The sequence below is a fragment of the Osmerus eperlanus genome, chromosome 16, assembly GCF_963692335.1.
Source record: "Osmerus eperlanus chromosome 16, fOsmEpe2.1, whole genome shotgun sequence".
Lineage (NCBI taxonomy): Eukaryota > Metazoa > Chordata > Actinopteri > Osmeriformes > Osmeridae > Osmerus > Osmerus eperlanus.
This window is the reverse complement of record NC_085033.1, coordinates 12,389,018-12,408,499: the sequence shown is the minus strand read 5'-3', so window position 1 is coordinate 12,408,499 and position 19,482 is coordinate 12,389,018. Positions and strand designations below refer to the sequence as shown.

The 19,482-nt window shown below is 44.8% G+C and overlaps 1 protein-coding gene across 3 annotated transcripts; it reads right to left on the bottom strand.

Annotated features, from left to right (window-relative positions):
- Positions 1 to 136: 136 nt before the first annotated feature.
- On the bottom strand, positions 137 to 19,400 carry myom1a (myomesin 1a (skelemin)). Of its 3 annotated transcripts, XM_062482466.1 has the most exons (38): positions 19,250 to 19,400; positions 17,803 to 18,019; positions 15,247 to 15,387; positions 14,801 to 14,984; positions 14,517 to 14,674; positions 14,250 to 14,342; positions 14,025 to 14,113; positions 13,588 to 13,632; positions 13,079 to 13,240; positions 12,772 to 12,933; positions 12,131 to 12,272; positions 11,717 to 11,916; positions 11,461 to 11,517; positions 11,232 to 11,356; positions 10,935 to 11,118; positions 10,643 to 10,817; positions 10,332 to 10,453; positions 8,939 to 9,135; positions 8,441 to 8,567; positions 8,016 to 8,200; positions 7,639 to 7,753; positions 7,397 to 7,553; positions 7,103 to 7,209; positions 6,409 to 6,453; positions 5,983 to 6,119; positions 5,690 to 5,834; positions 5,310 to 5,369; positions 5,014 to 5,081; positions 4,795 to 4,920; positions 3,836 to 3,910; positions 3,499 to 3,586; positions 3,345 to 3,383; positions 3,046 to 3,151; positions 2,616 to 2,779; positions 2,316 to 2,352; positions 2,063 to 2,085; positions 1,760 to 1,815; positions 137 to 1,307 (listed from the first exon to the last, which is right to left on the bottom strand). In XM_062482466.1, exons 2-38 carry the CDS (start codon positions 17,940 to 17,942, stop codon positions 1,050 to 1,052), a joined length of 4,494 nt encoding a protein of 1,497 aa, XP_062338450.1. In that variant the 5' UTR covers positions 17,943 to 18,019; positions 19,250 to 19,400; the 3' UTR covers positions 137 to 1,049. The 3 variants fall into 3 exon arrangements, with proteins under 3 accessions (XP_062338450.1, XP_062338451.1, XP_062338452.1); XM_062482467.1 differs by lacking the exon at positions 3,836 to 3,910; XM_062482468.1 differs by lacking the exon at positions 17,803 to 18,019 and having other exon boundaries at positions 19,250 to 19,393.
- Positions 19,401 to 19,482: the final 82 nt, after the last annotated feature.

The window sequence follows — 19,482 nt, the reverse complement described above, 5'->3', positions numbered from 1 at the left end:
CACAACTTTCACAACTAATGACATCATGTGCAAAGTAGTGGGGAGGACGACTAGCTAACCCTATCTGATAAGCAATAATATCCTATGAGTTATAGCTAACATGTCGAACTAAAAGTAAAAATAAGAGGACAAAACATTCAAGAGCAAATGTACCTTTTTATTCTTACAGAAAGGTGTGAGGAGTACCTTTTTTACTCTTGTTCAGTTGACATAAAACACTAAATTTTTCACTTAGAAGTTACATACTCCAATTTCAGGAACATAGGCTACTTGACTATGGGCAGCGTGTGGATGTGCAGCGATGTAATGAAAACACTGTAGTGAATACAGCCATCAGGCTATCGGACAGGAAAATTGTCATGTTTGTTAACATTACTTTTACCTTCCTTCAGTTATCCTGATCTTACATAGTTATTAATAGCATAATTTTGCTTGCAAACAACACAGTGCACTACGAACAAGCAAACAACCAGTTTTTGTAATACACTGTCACATGTTCAATGAAATTTCTTACATTTTCCACTGGTGTAAACAGAAGTCTAAACAGTTAACATTCAGCATATAGCAAGAAAGGTAGTTTTTCCTTCTCCTTCATATGTTGCCCTACAGCTCATTAGCAAGTCCTTGTTAGAGAGCTTATTATTTATAATTTTAGTATGTCACATGACATAGACTGCATCCTTTTTATGAATATGCCAGACAGTTCAACCATTTTCTGTAGTTTGACAGACTTACACACTGTGCTGATTGCAACCAACATGACAGAACTAAAGCAACAATGGGGGCAAGCATTACTCCTTTCTGCACCAAATTGTATCTATCCATACATGACAGCAGTCTTCAAAGCTCTTTAGCCTAGTGCATAAAAAGGAAAAGCCATTCTTGTTTTTTTGTTTGTTGTTGGTCTTGTGATTGTTGTTGTCTTAAAATACTCATGTTTTACTGTAACCAAACTTGAATGTCAGCACAAGGTCAGACCTGCACTGGGGTAAAAAGCTTTGGAGAAAGCCCAGTCATCTCTCAGCCTACTCCTTCCACAATCTCATACTTTATTCTTTCTTTTCCTCTCCATCAGGGCTGTAGACACTGACGGTAAACTCTCCTGCCTCCGTGCCATACTTGTTCTTCACTAGCAGGGCATATTTGCCAGAGTCAGCTGTGGTGACGGTTGCTATGGTGATACTGGCAAACTTGCCATGTTCAAACTTGAGTGCATAGCGGTTATCGGACACCAGCTCTCTGTCGTTCTTCATCCAGGTCACCTCAGGCTGAGGTTCACCCCATACATTACCGGTCAAGTTCAAGGACTGTGGGGCAGGAACAGCATGACATCAGATGAGTAGGCAGGTGAACATTACACTATCTAACACAAACAATGTAATTCTACTCTAACGATAGGGAAGAGAGAGAGCGATACAGAGAGAGACAGAGACAGAGACAGAGAGAGAGAGAGAGAGAGAGAGAGAGAGAGAGAGAGAGAGAGAGAGAGAGAGAGAGAGAGAGAGAGAGAAACAGACAGACAGAGAGAGAGACAGAGAGAGAGACAGACAGAGAGAGAAAGAGAGACAGAGAGAGAGAGAGAGAGAGAGACAGACAGAGAGAGAGAGAGACAGACAGACAGAGAAAGAGACATACAGAGAGAAAGAGAGAGAGAGAGAGAGAGAGAGAGAGAGAGAGAGAGAGAGAGAGAGAGAGAGAGAGAGAGAGAGGGAGAGAGAGAGAGGGAAAAGTCCAACATGGGAATATTCAAGCTTGATACCTTGCCCTCCTGGATTGTGACCACATCTGGCAAGCCTCCAACAACACGAGCACGGTCTGTAATAAGATAGCGGTCACACAATCAACTCTCACACACTATCAACTCTCTCAGTCTCAGCCTAGTCTAAGTTATAGCCACTTGTGTCCCATGAGGGTTGTATTAATCATATTTATCAGTTGTTTTCATTTTCAACATCACAATCAATCACTACCATGACCTACTAGTTCCTAAATCCCCCATATTTATAAAGCCAGTACAGGAAGACAGTTATTTTGGACGGAAACAGCATAGATTAACACTTACTTCTTTCTGCAATTGCTGCCGCCCTACGGAAGAGGAAAGGAGACAAGGATAATGTCAGAGGCATCTAAAAATGCCATCACAGTGTTTGTTAAACAATGTCAGGAAATGAACCCCTGAGTTGGGGCCTCTATGTTAAGGTACACATAGAGACTGCCGTCTATTTTTGGGTTTATGGTGTTAGAAGTCAGCAGTTTCCATCACATAACAGTACAGTAGGTACAGCCCCGAACAGCAGTTGAGTAGGTCAACTTACTTCAGCCTCTGGAACTCTTCAAACGCATCTTCCCATACTGTAACAACATCAGTAAACGGTTAATCCCTGTTTTAATTGGCACCACAAGTTTCCTACAGGAAATGCCAGCTTGATATACAGTTGACATAGTAGGGGGTGCAGTCATGACTTTTACTTTCCATGTCTAGTGTTACATTGAACCATAAGAATGAAGTAGAGCCACAGACACATTTACCAGTAAATGCCAGCAGCAACCAGGCTAAAGACTAGGCATGACCGAGTCAACCCACTCCAGGAAGTGATGTCGAAGTCCTGACTAACCTTGACCAGACAGATCGAAGCTCCTCTTGAGGCCATCTTTGCCATCGAAGATGTCCATGGCGTATTTGCCCTTGTCCTTCTCTGTGGGCTCATTGATCTTCAGCCACAGCTGCTCTCCGGTCACGCCGCACACAAGTCTGTCTGAATGGGCCATCTTAGCCTCTCTACCCAAGAGAGACACACAACACAGAGAGGGTTACTGCTGGTCTTTTCTGAGAATCAGTCAAAAGCGGGACGCAAAGTGCAAAAATGTCTTTAAGAAAAGTGGCAATCTTTTTCTAACCTTCTCTTCAGAATAAGAGCCTGTGCACTCCATGCATGAAATAAAAGTACTGTACATAAATGGGGGGAGTGTACAGGGTGAAGAGGCCAAGGGAGACACAGAGGAGGCAAGATGAAGGGGTGGGGGGTTACGGACGAGGTGACATACTTGTGGAGCCAGCCAACGCGAAGTTCCTCAGTGTGATATGTGACAAAGGAGTAGAGGATGATGCCATGCTCTGTGCTGAGAACACTGATTTCAGTGGAGGAGTTGGCTAAACACATATGAGAGAGAGAGAGAGAGAGAGAGAGAGAGAGAGAGAGAGAGAGAGAGAGAGAGAGAGAGCATATGGGTCACAATAGTAAAAGTTGGGTCATTTGTAAAAAATGTAAATATACTGTATATATGTATCAATAACATGACTGCAGTTACTCAGAAAGAAAATTGGCTCGGTATAAATGACTCACCAATGACTCTGAACAGTTCATTCATTACAGCCTGGTAACCTAGAAGAGATGACAGAAGTAAAAAGGGAAACGTGAGTGATGTTTCACTTTGGTCGCACAGTGTTTCACACCTTAGGATGACCAGACAGTAGAAGATGCATCTCTCAGAAGTTACCTGCATCAGTCAGGTTATACAGACTCATGTCTTTTCCTCTGGTGTCCTTCAGTTTAACTTCGTAAACTCCCGCGTCCTTCTTTGAAATCTAAATCGAGCCAAAGGTGTTCTGTCAGGACCCTACACTGACCAGACAGCATGCTGATTCCTCTCAACTTTACCATGAAGATAAGAAATCGTATTTTCTTGAACAGATAAAAGACATGATACGTGACACAGACACCATGAACGAAAAGGCAAGCTTTTCTCCAGCCCTGGATGCTGCAGGCTTAACACTAACGACATGGACAGTAGGGGACAAGAAGGCGACAACTTATTGCTAAGTGTTTGTCCAGACTTTGGGTCTTGCTGGGGGAGCCTCCGCTGGGGGGTTCAGTTTCTCCACAGATTCTTTGTCTTTCTTAAACACACACTGTAAATTAGATAGATAAGCCTGTTAATGCCAGCGCCACCTACAGGATTGACAGGGCAGGGTACCCTCTCCTTTGAGCATGCACGACTCCGTTCCTCTCTTTAGATCTCCCAGATTTGATTGTGTTCAGTCACACTGGGATGGTATCTAACCATGAGGGGTTTACATGTATTTTCACCTCAAAATTATAGCAGGTTAACGCAGAGAGTGTAGGATATTTGTATGAATAAGTCCAGTCCAGTCATATTGAACACAATCATTTCATGAACTAGTATTTACATATCTTTATGATATATGGGAATATATTTTATTGAGTGTTATCATCAGGTGAGTCAGGTGGCTGAGCGGTGAGGGAATCGGGCTAGTAATCCGAAGGTTTCCAGTTCGATTCCCGGTCATGCCAACTGACGTTGTGTCCTTGGGCAAGGCACTTCACCCTACTTGCCTCGGGGGAATGTCCCTGTACTTACTGTAAGTCGCTCTGGATAAGAGCGTCTGCTAAATGACTAAATGTAAATGTAAATCATACATAAGTCAAAGGTTAGTATAAACATTTTCTACACTCAAATATATCTGTGAATGTATATAAAATAATACGTACAATACAGTAACTTCTCCCTGAATGTGAAAGGCATAATGGACCTAGTGAGTCTGACAACAACATGGGAGTGTAAACAGAGTAATGTCTTATGGCACCAACATTGCATTATTTATGGGTCCGTGTGTAAGAGAGGGAGACTAGAGAGAGGGCTGTTGCATAGCTGGAAGCAAAGCATCATTAGAAGCAAACTGCTATTCAATCAACATTTTCTAATAGAAAATGGATAAGAAAACGATACAAAACTAAATAAAAAAAAGACAATATGCGTCCTCAATGGCCTGACCTTTCCGATGTTAAAGGTCAACTGTCCGTCCTTGATTTCAATCTTCTTGGAATCTTCATCGTCCTCCTCGATCTCGATGTTGTCCTTGAACCAGGTGATCTCAGTCTCCGGTTTGATGTTTCCTATCTGTACGAGGCAATGGCAGGGTCAGCATGTATGGGTGTGTCTTTCAGACTGGAATACTGATATTCTGACACCTAAATCAAGGATGCTTCTTACCGTGGCCGTCAATAGCACGTTGCATTCTGGGGTAACCTTAAATCCAAGGTACTCAACAAAGTGAGGTCCTGTGTGTGAGAACAACATATGTTGATGACTACTGAATAAAAAAATTAATAATCACAAGCTATAAGATATAGCTACTATCATATGTAGCGTAATACCATAGTCATATGGATAGTCCCACTGTGCAATGTGTGTTCTGTACAGCTGTACACACTGTACAGTTCTGCTTGAGTGTGTCCGAGTTATCTGATCTGTTTGTAACGTATGATGAACTGTGGTCATTTACTTACCTTGTCTTCTGACCCATTCTGCCCTCTCAAATTCTGACTTCTTCTGAAGCTCTCTGAACTCTGAAAATATGAACAAAAAAGTAATCATAAATCATTAAGATCATCTATACACTGTCCTCTAAAGTGGATTACTGTTAATTACTATTAATCTGCACTGGCTATTACAACAACTGGGCTACCAAGTTGGCAAGCGAAACATGTAACTCTGCTGCCCCTTCATGGACATAAAGGGTAATTGCAATAAAGACAGTTGCTGGGTTACCAGCTACTGTCCTTTCCAAGGAGTCCTTTCTAACGGTGCCAAGGACTAGAGCAAATCGCTGAACCTGTTTTGAGATTCTACCAAGGAGGTAATAGTTCCAGAGAGAGATCCGACTCACCCTCTCCAATCATCACCAAGCTGGTCTGGCCCTTGGCCTTCCCGTCCACCAGGTTAAAGGTGAACGTCCCCTCATCTGTGACCTCCAGGGAGTCCATGAACATCTCAATGATTCCAGTGGTCCGGTCAAAGTTGACTGTATATTTCTAGAAAAAAGAAACACCAACATGAACTTTTTTGTATTCCGCAAAAAACTATCATATATTGTGTTTCTATTCTAATGGCTAATTAGGTTATCAGCGGTGAGTGTGTGTGTGAGACTGTGTGTCACTGTCTGGATAATTGCGTCTCTACCTCTCCGGTGGTAATGATGGCGTCGTTGAAGACATACTCCACTTGGCAGGCAGACGTGAACTTCTCCACCTGGGTCCAGAACCTGACCCGTCCCTTTTCCAGCAGGTCCATGGCCATCTCCGACTTGAAGGGAATGACTGGGAAACACGATCAAGAAGAAGAGTTAAAGATTTAAGACTGTAAGACGAATTAAAAGAGATTGTGGTCGAGAATGCATTTTTCCTGTCAATATTCACCTAGAAATGGACATTCAGATTGTTATATACTAGTATTCTAGATAGAGTTATGAATATGTAATTCGGTATTTGATATGAAATCCGCAGCAAAATTGACTCAAGACTTTACATTTTTATTCGTAGACGTTAGGTTAAACAAAGTTTGAGGTTCGATGTCTTCGATGATTTTGTGGCAGTCTAGAATACTCACTGGGGAACTTGTGCTCATGACTGAGGTCCAGAAGACGTTTCAGACCTGTCAACAACAACAACAACAACAACAACAGAACAACATGATCTCCAGTCACAGCTGCTCTCTCAGCCCTTCCTTCTGTTTCTCACACCATACCAAACACTACCAACAGAACCTCCTCTAGCCTCATATGCCCTGCAGCAGTCTCTTTTCATATGCATGTAGATATCATAATAAACAGTGTTTCCCCTACCATTATATTAGGCTCCGCCCCCCCTGCCCCCCCTGACAGGTCAAGTAAAAAATAAAAAAAAAACGCCCAATCACAAAATAAGTAATTTAAGGTTACCTTTCCTATAAAACAGGTCTATAGCTTGCTCTTTTATTAAACAAACTAAATGGCCGTATGTTATTTATCTTATTTACATGACGGCATGTCATTTATGTCTCTACATGGTCGCCCCCCCCCCCCCCCCCAAAGCTGTAAACCTAGGGAAAACACTGATAAACATAAACATAATACAATTTACACACACAGCATACGTATATGATATGAAATGTAAAATAAACGTGATAACTACCATTTAAATACATAATCATTTTGCGGGCTTTCCTTCTAAGGTATGTAACTTATCCCTACTGGATGGACTTGGAAGGGAAGACGTTGAAGGACTGACGTAATGTCAGGCTGAGTATCACTTGAGTGACTCACCTTCCTCAGTTAGAGTGTAGCTGGATGAGACGCCGTTAGTGTTGGTCACCATGCAGCAGAAGGTGCCCAGGTCCTCCAGAGAGGGGTTGTTGAAGATGGCCCTCGATCTGAAAGTTCACACAACGTGAATTAATATGATTTTAAGTACAGCATACATAGGAGAATAGAAGTGCTTTTTCATATGTGATTTACATGCGGAAGCTGTGGTAAAGTCTTAGGCTATAGCTTTAGGGGCTCAGAAATGCACAAAAATAGGTTTACGTAAGAAGGCAGACATGAAAACACAGTACTTACTTGCCACCTTCAGTCACAATGGTGAGGCGAGATGGGTCTGTGATGGCCTTGTAGTTCTTGGTCCACACAAACTCAGAACCTTCGGCCATCTCGGAGCACTCAAAGATCATGGAGATCACTCCATCATCATCAACGTCAACAACAATCTCATGGGTGCCTGGAAGAGAAAAATATTTTGTTCTGACTCTGTATGTGTGTGTGTGTGTGTGTATGTGTGTGTGTAGTCTAAAAGTGTTCCTCACCAGGGCGGGTCTGGGCCAGGATTGGACCCAACACGGCACATGGTTTTCCAACACCAGCCAGGTTCTGAGCTCGCAGTCTGAACGCGTAGGAGGTACCAGCCTTCAGACCGCTGACCTACCTCACACCCAGGAGGACAGGGGCATTAACACACACTTCACAACTCTCCCTTGGTCCACACTCCACAACCAGCTCAAGAATGGATGCCGGGTTCCTTTGAACAGTATTCTAACAGAATTATACATTTCCTAAGGGTATTCTGTTTTCCAGCAGTTTTCAAACAGTCATCAAACTTTATTTGAACAATTTTCAAATTGTATTCTAACAGTGATCTAACAGCATTCTCACAGAGACAGATAGGTCATTAACATATCCTGACCTTGATGAATTTCTTCGTGGCAGCCTTCTCATTGACGCCCTTCCAACCCTTCTCCCCGGCTGAGGACTCGTTGATATCCAGGTAGAATCCGTTGACGGGGGAGCGCCCATCGTAGGTAGGGGCCTCCCAGAGCACCACGAGGGAGGTGTCACGCACCTCCAGGACATAGATCCCGTGGGGGGCACCTGGATGGAGACAGGGAGGGAGGACAGGGTTTCCAACAGAGACATGGTGGGAGTCTTGGAGGACTTTGGGAACATACTGTACATGCTTCCACCACCACAAGGTTGTGTAAAAGTAGGGAATGACACTGGAGGTTATTTATAAATACAGAGAATATTTAAATGTTATTTTTTTTGTTTGTTTTTTACTGGATTCTAGACAAAGACACGTGGCAAGGGAGAGGACAAGTCTTCTCATTGTACCTGGCACAGTGATGGTCCATTCCTTGCACTCCAGCGCGGCGCTAGGCAACGAGCCCACACTCACGCCCGCCATGTTCTGAGCTCGCACCTGGAACTGGTAAAACACGTTCTCCTTCAGATCTTCTGCCTGCAGAAAAGAAAAAAACAACAAGGATTATAGTTTATTAAATTATAATTACGGTTTCATAATCCAAGTGCATCGTCACTTAATCCTGTACAAATAACAAAGCAAATTGTGATGTCTTTGTCATCAGCTGCACTGGATTTGACTTGGTGAATAACAATCGGTTTTAAATGTCAGACAATAAGTCTGGGATTAGACAAACAAACAATGCTGGTAATGTATCTTTACACACATCCTATTTCATTAGTACCAAACTCCTAAGGCAAGGTGGTAAACATTCTGTGATGAAACAGTGTTTATTGATTGGCAGAAAGGCTGTTCCAGAGCTACAACAATGTGCTAGTTAGTTTGAATTTCAGAGCTCGGCTACTTACTTTGTAGGTGGTTGTAGTGATAGCCTTGTGATTCATTTCATGCCATTGGCCAGCCAGCCCTCCCTTAACGGTCCTGTAGTCTACAAAGTACCCCCTGATGTCTGCTCCTCCTGTGGCCGTGGGCTCCTTCCAGCCCAGAACCATGTAGTCCTTCGCACTCTCCAGCAGGCTCACCTTCCCAGGGGGGCTAGAGATGGCTGGTGGACACACACACACAACATAACCCACACAGACACATATGCGTGGGTACACAAACACACACACACATACCGGTACAAAGAAACAGTGTGTCAGACTGTTACTTCTCTGCAGCTTTGTTAAAACACTAACAACAAGGTCGAAACAATAACAACAAGGTCAAAACACTAACAACAAGGTCAAGAGGCTAACAACAGCACAGCAAAATGGTCAGTCCATGACCTGGTGGGAAACCTGTCAGGCCTAGTAAGATAAATGTGATTTGACATATAAAGTAGCTCATGTCTCAGCCTAGTTCATAAGTTCAGCCCAAATAATCAACATGCATAAAACTCTACAAAGTGTATCCTTACTAGGCTGGGGGATAGTTTACTTACTGTGAGTGCTATTGCCAGGGTTACCCTGAACCTTGTCAACTCTTTTAGCCCAGGTGTCAGGCTAGCTCAGTCACAACACAATGTTTTAGCCGTCACTCTGGCCATGCATGGCCCCTATAAGAGTTAGCAAACAGCAGACACATATCCAGAATGAACTGAAGCACACACAATATCCCACACAATACAATACTTCATAAATGCAATGCAATATACTGAGTGTAATTCAAAACAAGCTTGAATTAGTTTAATTATCAACATTACAATGAATGTTTGATTTACATATTTCCGAATGACAACGTACCTCACATTGTTCAAGCAATGACACGTGCACATGCAAGTTCTCTTTTAGATAATGGCTTTGGAGATGTTACAGAACACAAGAAAACATTTAAACAGCGTTTACTAAAACCACAAGGGGACATTTAGTCAGGCACGTGCAGACAACACATCCGGGCTTCAGCACAGACACAAGTAGAGGTGTGAAGCCACAGAGGGTGTAGATCTGACAGACGGTCCTCAGGCCCGCGAGGGGACACAGAGAGAAGGGAAACCATCATGAAATGGTGATGAGAAACTAGATGGACTATGAAGTTGCAAGGGTAACAGCTAGGTGTCGCCAGGTTGGGAAACGGGATGGAGTTGCAGCATTGATTATTACGTTGTCAGACATGGAAAGAGGGGTCTGAGGAACAGAGGATTGAATGAAGCAGAGGAATGAACGAGCAGAGGGTGGATCCTGCATGAATTTACGTAGCCCTGGGTCAAACATGAACCTCATATTGAACTGAGAAAGTTGGGAGTGTACAGTATCTACTCACCAATGCCAGCCTTCACAACCACCACCTCCGACTCTGTGGAGCACTTGCTGTATCCTGCAGCGTTGACTGCCTTCACCCTGAACACGTAGGACTGGCCAGTGATCAGTCCATGGCAGGTGAACCTACACAACACAGTCAAGAAAACTGCTCACGATCATGAGGAAGGAGTGAGGGTTTATCCTTAACCAAACCATTGGACGATGGGATGGATTGCTGCGAGTGACATATCAGAATGCAAACGACACGACACGGACTGAACGCTAGCACCGTACACATTCGCACGGTGTGTATTTCAGGGTTTGAAGGCGTACCTGGTTTTCTTGACAGGCTTGTTGTTGCAGGGGGCCCACACGTTACTGCCTACCACGCTGCAGTCGATGTAGTAGCCCACCAGGCGCTTGACCTCCAGGGAGGCCCCCCAGGTGACCACCACGGACGTGTCTGTGTTCCTGATGGCGACCGCAACACCTGGGGTGGACGGCAGGTCTGTGGGGGAAGGGTGGGAGGGGGCAGCGAGAGGAGATGAAGACAGAGAGAGATAGACACCGAAAAAGAAATCAAGTCACACGTACATAATGATACATGTGGCTCTGTCTAGCTCACCTAGTTTGTCTCCGACGGTGACGTTGCCGGTGGCCTCGGAGGGCTCCCCCACTCCGGCAGAGTTGCAGCAGCGCACGCGGAAGCTGTAGGCCTTGCCCTCCGCCAGGTCGAACAGGGCGAAGCGAGGGGACTTCACCGGGATGCCAGTGTTCACTCTCTGCCAGCAGTCAGAGCCTGAGATGCACTGGGAACGGCCGCAAACACGACATGTACACATCACATGACCTCTAAAGTAAAGAACAAGCTCAGCACTTGAGGAGAGGAAGTCAGAATGGGTGTGATGTGTGACCTAATTACCTTCTCTATGTAGTACATGACCCCCTCGTGACCCCTCTGAGCTGGTGGCTTCCAGCCCAGTACAACATAGCTTTTGGTTGCCTCGGTAACCACAAGGTCACTGGGAGCATCAGGGACCACGCCCACTGTAGGGGTCACAAAGTTCATTAAAACCCTGGAAATCTCACCACCTCAAGCTAATTTAATGCCAGTACAATACCCTGGCATTGTTGTAAACACATGCGCTCACCTGTAGAGTCCTCCTCGGTGAACTTGATCATGCCAGTAAAAGGAGCAGAGGTGTCAGCTGAAACCAAACACAATAACAATGATGTGTTTACTTCTCTCCAAAGACAGTTCAAGCAGGGATTTGACCCTGAAACCTCTTGACCTGCAGGCGAATTACTCTAAACACCGAGCTACACCTATCCTAGCCAAGGAAATCATGTTGGGATTATTTGATTGGACTAGCGTACTCTGGGTGTCTAAGCCCAGGGTCCCCCTACCTCTGAGACGAGCTCTTTCGGAGGGGTCCATGGCCAGCACAGGCTCAGAGGAGCGGGAGGGCCTGCTCACCCCGGCCTGGTTGAGGGCCCGCACCCTGAAGGTGTAGGAGTGCCCCTCCACCAGCCTGGTCACAGGGAAGCGGGCATACTTCACCGGGGCGTCGTTACACTGTGCCCAGTGGTGGGTGCCCACCTCGCACCTGCCAACCACACCAACGTCACATGACACCATCGTAAGGATTTTTATTATTCACATGAAGCTCAGTATGACCCATAGATATCAGCAAGCAACAGCAAAAATACAGATGATGGTTAAAAGTGTTGAATGATTTTGTTGTTTTGCTGTGTACCATAAAGAAAGAAAAAGCCAACCTTCCTGGAGTGTTAAAAACCACAGAAGAAGAAGTATCTGACCTGTCAATGAAGTACCCCAGGATGGGGCTACTGCCCTCCACAGCTGGCTGCTTCCATGTCACCACAACGTAATCCTTGTTGGCATCATGACAACGGACATCCAGGGGAGCCACTGGAGCACCCTCTACCTCCAAGTCAGCATCTGACACACACACACACACACACAGCCATGCACACATATGCACACACACAGACACACACACTTGTGAGAACACACTCCGACACATGTGGAGTTTCTAATTATGGATCAGATGTATTACATAGCTGCTTAAGAATAAACTTTCCACTGTGACCTACTCATGACCTGTGGGGCCTGTAACCTAAGGAACTGTTTAACCACATTACTTAACCTTTTTACTGTAATACCGGTTGTCACAACAGGACAACAGGAACCGGCACCTGACTACCTTGTGAAAACGACTTTGAGACTTCAAAAACCAAGAGTACACTTTGTGGGGGTTAGTGACTGAGGACAGATATAGAAGAAGCATAGCTGGGGAGAAACATGAGACTATGAGTCACTTAAAGACACAGAGCACGCGGGAGAGGAGGGAAGTCGCTGGCCAGCACCTTCCCACCAATATCTTGCTTGCCTTCAATTGTCAGTTCATTTTGAGCAGATGTTCATCGTGCTGTCTTACCCCTGACAAACACGTAGGCGGAGTGGGTTTCAAAGCCAGACTTGGTGTTCACGCGCAGAGTGTAGAGACCCTCGTCCTCCTTGTTGAGGTGAGCCAGGGTGAGGGTGGCCCGCTCACCACTGAAGTGCATGCGGACCCACTTAGAGGGCTTCAGGGCCACAGCTGATTGGAGGGCAAAACATAAGATGCAGGCAATGAGATCGGACTTTCATTCGTGTTGCCATTTGAACGCTGGGAGACTTCCTGTTGTTTCTACTCTACTGTGTGTGACTTTACATTTGGTCATTGTGACCACACGAGTACCTACCATCTCGATACCACACAACTTCGGGCTGGTATTTCTTGACGTTGGGGTAAACGATAACGGTGCAGCCGATGCTCATGGTTTGGCCTTCGCTGCCAAAAGCCACTTCAAAAGAATCGATGATGGCGGTCTCGAAGGTGACGCCATGCTCAGGGCAGAATCCATCTGGGTGAAAGAGTCAGGGAAAAGACAGGGTGAGGAAATTCGTTCAGCTGCCCCTCGGGATTGGGAATGTGATTTACATTTACTCATTTAGCAGACGCTCTTATCCAGAGCGACTTACAGTAAGTACAGGGACATTCCCCCCGAGGCAAGTAGGATGAAGTGCCTTGCCCAAGGACACAACGTCATTTTTGCAAAGCCAGGAATCGAACTGGCAACCTTATGATTACTGGCCCGATTCCCTCACCGCTCAGCCACCTGACTCCCCAAAAGATTTAAACTATATCATTCGATTTTTTGGGGGGGAAAGGAGCCATTGTTGTTGTTCTAGAGTTGATGACTTAACTCACGTGGTTTAGCATCGAGAGGTCCTGCTTCCTCGCCTTCTTGGAACCCTTGAAAGGATAAACAATGTCACACACTCCTATAGAAACCATGGGTCATACAACCTACAGTATAACTCTTCAGCTCACACTGGAGTTTGAAGCAGTAAACTCCTCTACTCGGTAGCAGGCCTCAGTCATGCCATTTGACCCCTGAATACTTTTAAGGTCCTCAAATAGTCCTCAGGCTCAGACAGCTTGTTTGTTTGTTTAAAGTTTAAAGGACCACAGAATATGGGAAATGGGACTATAATGAGAATTCCCTTAATGTAGTATAGTGTTTCAACTAACGTAGTTGTGTACCTTGTGTTATGTTCAACTAACATAACCTATCATAGTTATGCTGACAGACACAAAGAAAACGACTATGCAAGGTTAATGTCAGAAACGAGAGTATGACCTACTTTTCACAACCATAGTGGCGACGGAGGATTGCTCTCCCTTCACATTGAGGGCAGACACACGATAGTTAGCAGTGTCGAGGAACTCGCAGCTGAAAAGGACCACAACAGGTAGCCCGGTCAGTTGTCTTTCCCAGATTTGTAAAGACGTATTACACTTGGTATTACTTCTATTCCACTTCCAGCTCCTCAGTGTCAGAGCAGGGCTCTCAGGCCTGGTTTACCTACTTCTTGATCTCCAGAGAGTGCATGTTGTAATTGCTCTCGGTAGTGTACTTGTCAGAGTGGGCCTTGGCATCGATGACCACATTGTTTTTGTACCTGAAGGTGAAGCACGAGAAAAGAAAGAAACAAGAAAGACTTTGTGTCAAACCATATTTTCCATCACAAAATAAAAAAACAGGCTGGATCTGCCTCGAGAAACCTCTTTCCGAAGACATATTCAACAGCATCAATATTTATGGAAATCCCTGTTCATGGGGCTCCAAGTCGTACCAGGCGATGCGTGGTTTAGGCCAGCCAGCCACAGTGCAGTGCAGCTTCACGGTCTTTCCCTCCCACACGGTCTGACCACGGGGCTTCACAATGAACTCTGGAGGGTGAGTCAGGTTGTCCGAATTCATCTTTCTACGGAACTCTGCTTTTTCCTGCATCTATAGGATCACGGGCAAGTGGAAAAGTGGATAGTTAAGTTGTTTTACAACCGTAATTTCATCCTATTTGACAGTATCTCTCAGTATGTCCTGTCCTAACTGTCTAGAATCCTGGTCCAGACTAACCTTTTTGCCAAAAGTGAGGCGGTCTGCAGACTCTCTGACATGCATCTTTCTAGTCTTCTTTTCCACCTTCACCTCCATGGCTGCGCTGGTCTCCCTGGTAAACAGGGACCTCATGGCCACATAGTTCACCCCCTCCTCCTTCACGTCTTCCTGGGACTCCGCCAAGCCCCGGACAAATTCATGACTGTGGAAAGACATCAATACGCCATTTAGTACACTATATGCCCATATACACTTTTATACAATTCACCAACGTACAGAATTTATTTTAAAATTGCAATTCCTGCTAATAACTACAAAAATAAATCTATGACTATCATGACCTCAGCACCATCACCATGTTCCTCCTCATCAGCATGTGGTAGCACAGTATTAGAACTTCCACCCACCACAACGAATCCCGACTATCCACAACGTCATCATCGTCACGGCCGAGCCCTACTCACCTGCCTCTGAAGAGAGGCACCACATATCCGATGAGCTCTCTATCTGCGTCCATGGCCAGGTAGGTGCGTTTGGCTCTAGTGGGTAGTGGGCTCAGTTGAATCACCTCCTGCCCCTTCTCTGTCTGCACAGAGCTCCTCAGTCTGGCCCACAGGAGAAACAGTCAGGGGAAGAATCACATCTTTAGTGCTCATTTGTTGTTGGGTACCATTGGACCACAAACACTCTGGTGTTAAACACATTTTTTTTTTTTGGGGGGGGGGGGTTATAATTAGTCCTTTTGACATCCAGTAGGTTGGTTTGACTCCCAGTGGTAAAAGCTTGATATTGGTTCAGTCTAATAAAGTGTAGACTAAACACAAATGATATAAAACAACTTTATATCTCACGAAGACCAAGGCACAGCACTTTGTAGGGGTCTTTACAGCTAACCTATACTACGGCCAGCCATAACTAACAGGCCACTTTTGTGTTTCACACCTGGCCCCTTAAGCCTGGAATCAGAATGACCCTGACACACATTATTACAGAGCCAAACAGCTCTGGCATCCTATTGTAGGTTTGGTTTAAATATAGCTACCAGTGGGCCTGCTCAACAGCAGTATGGAATGAAGATTCCTAACTTTTGTACATCCTATCCACTAAGCTGGGTAGATCCTCTATCTGTGTCTCTGCCCTGTGAGAACCAGTAGCATGGCAGGTCTCTGTGTCTTTGCCCTGTGAGAACCAGTAGCATGGCTGTCTCTGTGTCTCTGCCCTGTGAGAACCAGTAGCATGGCTGCCTCTGTGTCTCTGCCCTGTGTGAACCAGTAGCATGGCAGGTCTCTGTGTCTCTGCCCTGTGTGAACCAGTAGCATGGCAGGTCTCTGTGTCTTTGCCCTGTGAGAACCAGTAGCATGGCTGTCTCTGTGTCTCTGCCCTGTGAGAACCAGTAGCATGGCTGCCTCTGTGTCTCTGCCCTGTGTGAACCAGTAGCATGGCAGGTCTCTGTGTCTCTGCCCTGTGTGAACCAGTAGCATGGCAGGTCTCTGTGTCTCTGCCCTGTGTGAACCAGTAGCATGGCAGGTCTCTGTGTCTCTGCCCTGTGAGAACCAGTAGCATGGCAGGTCTCTGTGTCTCTGCCCTGTGTGAACCAGTAGCATGGCAGGTCTCTGTGTCTCTGCCCTGTGTGAACCAGTAGCATGGCAGGTCTCTGTGTCTCTGCACTGTGTGAACCAGTAGCATGGCAGGTCTCTGTGTCTTTGCCCTGTGAGAACCAGTAGCATGGCTGTCTCTGTGTCTCTGCCCTGTGAGAACCAGTAGCATGGCTGCCTCTGTGTCTCTGCCCTGTGTGAACCAGTAGCATGGCAGGTCTCTGTGTCTCTGCCCTGTGTGAACCAGTAGCATGGCAGGTCTCTGTGTCTCTGCCCTGTGAGAACCAGTAGCATGGCAGGTCTCTGTGTCTCTGCCCTGTGAGAACCAGTAGCATGGCAGGTCTCTGTGTCTCTGCCCTGTGTGAACCAGTAGCATGGCAGGTCTCTGTGTCTCTGCCCTGTGTGAACCAGTAGCATGGCAGGCTTCTGTGACATGTGAGCCAGAAGAACGGGATCAACACGAAGCAGCGATCATGGTTGATAGAAAGAATCAGATTCCAACAGAAGACGTGTAATAGTTTTACACACACAGTGATGTGTGTGTGTAAAGACAGTGTATAGCTGTGGCTATTCAACACTCAGGAAATGATAAGCGGCTCTTGGAACTGTTTTGTCTTCTACTACTATTAAAAACAAAATGAGAACCAAAGAACTCTCAAGGATATAGTGAATAACTACAAACTGGAATACAATACTGTAATTCATCACTACAAAGACCAGTTAAACTTTGTTACCAACTCTTTACAGTGTCAGTACAGTAATGCTGAACCTCTCTGTCCCAGCAATTTGAAATAGCCTGGCTCTCTATGAATATCTCTGGCAGCTATCCACGTTAGCTCAAATTCAAGTTTGGGACACTGCAAAAAGGCAAGACATGGATTTGGATAGACAAAAGTTTAAATCCTGTCATAACATCTAGGCCTATAGACAAAGCTGAACACTCTGACAAAGCTGAACAACTACCTACAACTACCTGCTCCTACCCCAAATACTATCCCTCTACTCCATCTGTCTGCATCTCTTCAATTGTATAAAACAATGCTCTGTTTTCATCCTATCCTTTATGATATGTCTATCACCAATAAGTACAATTCATCCTGAGCTACATATGAAAGTTCTGCTCTTAACCCATAAATCAGCTTTGAATCACTCAGTCCACCCACTGTACTAGAACGATTCTAGTAATCATTTTTAGTTGTATTAGACTTAAACTATGCACTTCACCGCATTCATGAAACACTGTTATGTAGTTAATCACACTTCTGGATGGAGGATCGCAGCAAAGGTGATGCGGTGGTTCAGAGATGGTTGCCATGGTGTCCATATCGTCCCTTCCACAATAGAACACATGGGCCACACATACTCTTCCCTCGCCATGGTTTGCTCCATCACTCCATCCTCTCTCTCCCTCAGGCCCTCTCTTACCCATGGCTGCTCCTGTGAGCTGAATAAGACTGCTGGCTAAAGGAGGAGGACTCAAGCGTGGAGCTGCTGAGATGATGGCTGCTCTCGTAGGTGCGCTTGTGCTGCAGGTGTTTCTGGGGACGTGAGGATCCTGACATCATGAGACGAGTCCCCGACCGCAGCTTAGACCGCGCTGTTGTTTTCTTAACGCACTTTCAAAACACACCGCGAACGAACGCTGTAAATCAATCTCACCGTTATTACCGGAATTAGATGAGAGGTTATGTTAACGGTTACGTTTGCAAGTTTAGGTTAGATATTATTGCAGATCTAAAGAGGATAGCTTCTGGTATTATTTGTATGTAGTTGTTTTATTGTTGTTAACCCTCGTGCTGCCTTCGGGTCACATGACCCAAAGGTTCATAACGAACCATCGTTGTGTTTACCCAATTTTACCCAATACAAAAACAAATTAAAATAATTTTCTTTTAACCATCGCAATGTGGGGGGTCTGAGACAGCCTAGCTGTTAAAAGAAAATGCTTCACTTTGTCTTTGTATGCGGTAAATTTGTCGCAATACGACGGTGGGTCACAATGACTGATGGGTCAGAATGACCCGAAGATAACACAAGGGTTAAGACACAGTTGGTAGCCTACTGTGCCTACTGTGTGTAGACAGAGAGTTAGCTTTAATATTAGAAGCATGTTAAGAGGTCAAATGATATTTGAACTCATGATATAGCCTAGTCTCAGCAATAATGAATTATTTGAAAAAGAAGTCGCCTAGTGTAGAAAGTATGCTTTTTTCAAAAGGTATTACATTTCACAAGGTGTATAGCCTATCACTTGAAATAACACTTCTCACTAACTGGATGAATGACACATTCTTCATTCTTCAATATTTCTGTTTGGATTGTAGACTTTCCATAGGCTACACACAATACCAATGCCAGGATTTAAGTTACACATATAGGCTAGGCATGTACCTATTGATGTTAGATTAATATTTACAAATTTTTGTGAAGTATTGGCAAGGCTTTGCTAACATGTAGGCTAGCCTAGTAATAGGCCAACGTAACTAGATATTTTGTTACTCGTCCACCCACTTTTTGTATGAATAAATGTTAGAAACGAATGCATAAAAGGCAGTACAAGCTGTACACATACAGGCAATGCACGATTGTCTTTACATAATTAAACAATAGTGTACTGTTTTGGGGTTTTTTACACATGCAAGTGAATAGCCAACGAACCATTTATCAAACTTAAAGAATTAATGATGGCAATAGATGGGATGGGTTGGTAATGGTTTGGTATAGAAATGGTAATGAGCATGACAACATTTGAGTGGCAAAAAGTAGGCCTGTTTCTTGATTAGTAGTGGACCAGTAATTGTTACAGTGGCACTGTTTTTAATTACATTAACCATATGGAACAACAAAGTTAAACATTTAAATATGCACTCACCAAATCCTATAATGTCTTAATCGACGAAAACAAAGGGAAGGGGGTGCAGTACCAAAAGTAGCAAAAGCAAGTCCAAATCCAGGCAGAGAAGCAAGGGTCGGGGCAGTGGACAGTGCGGCAGTCCACTGAACAAAAATAATGCTGCCACTCGGCAGAATGTTGAAGACACCGTCACGACCTTTTAAGGCTGGGCAGACTTTAAATATAGCCCATGAAGGAAGACATGGCTCTTC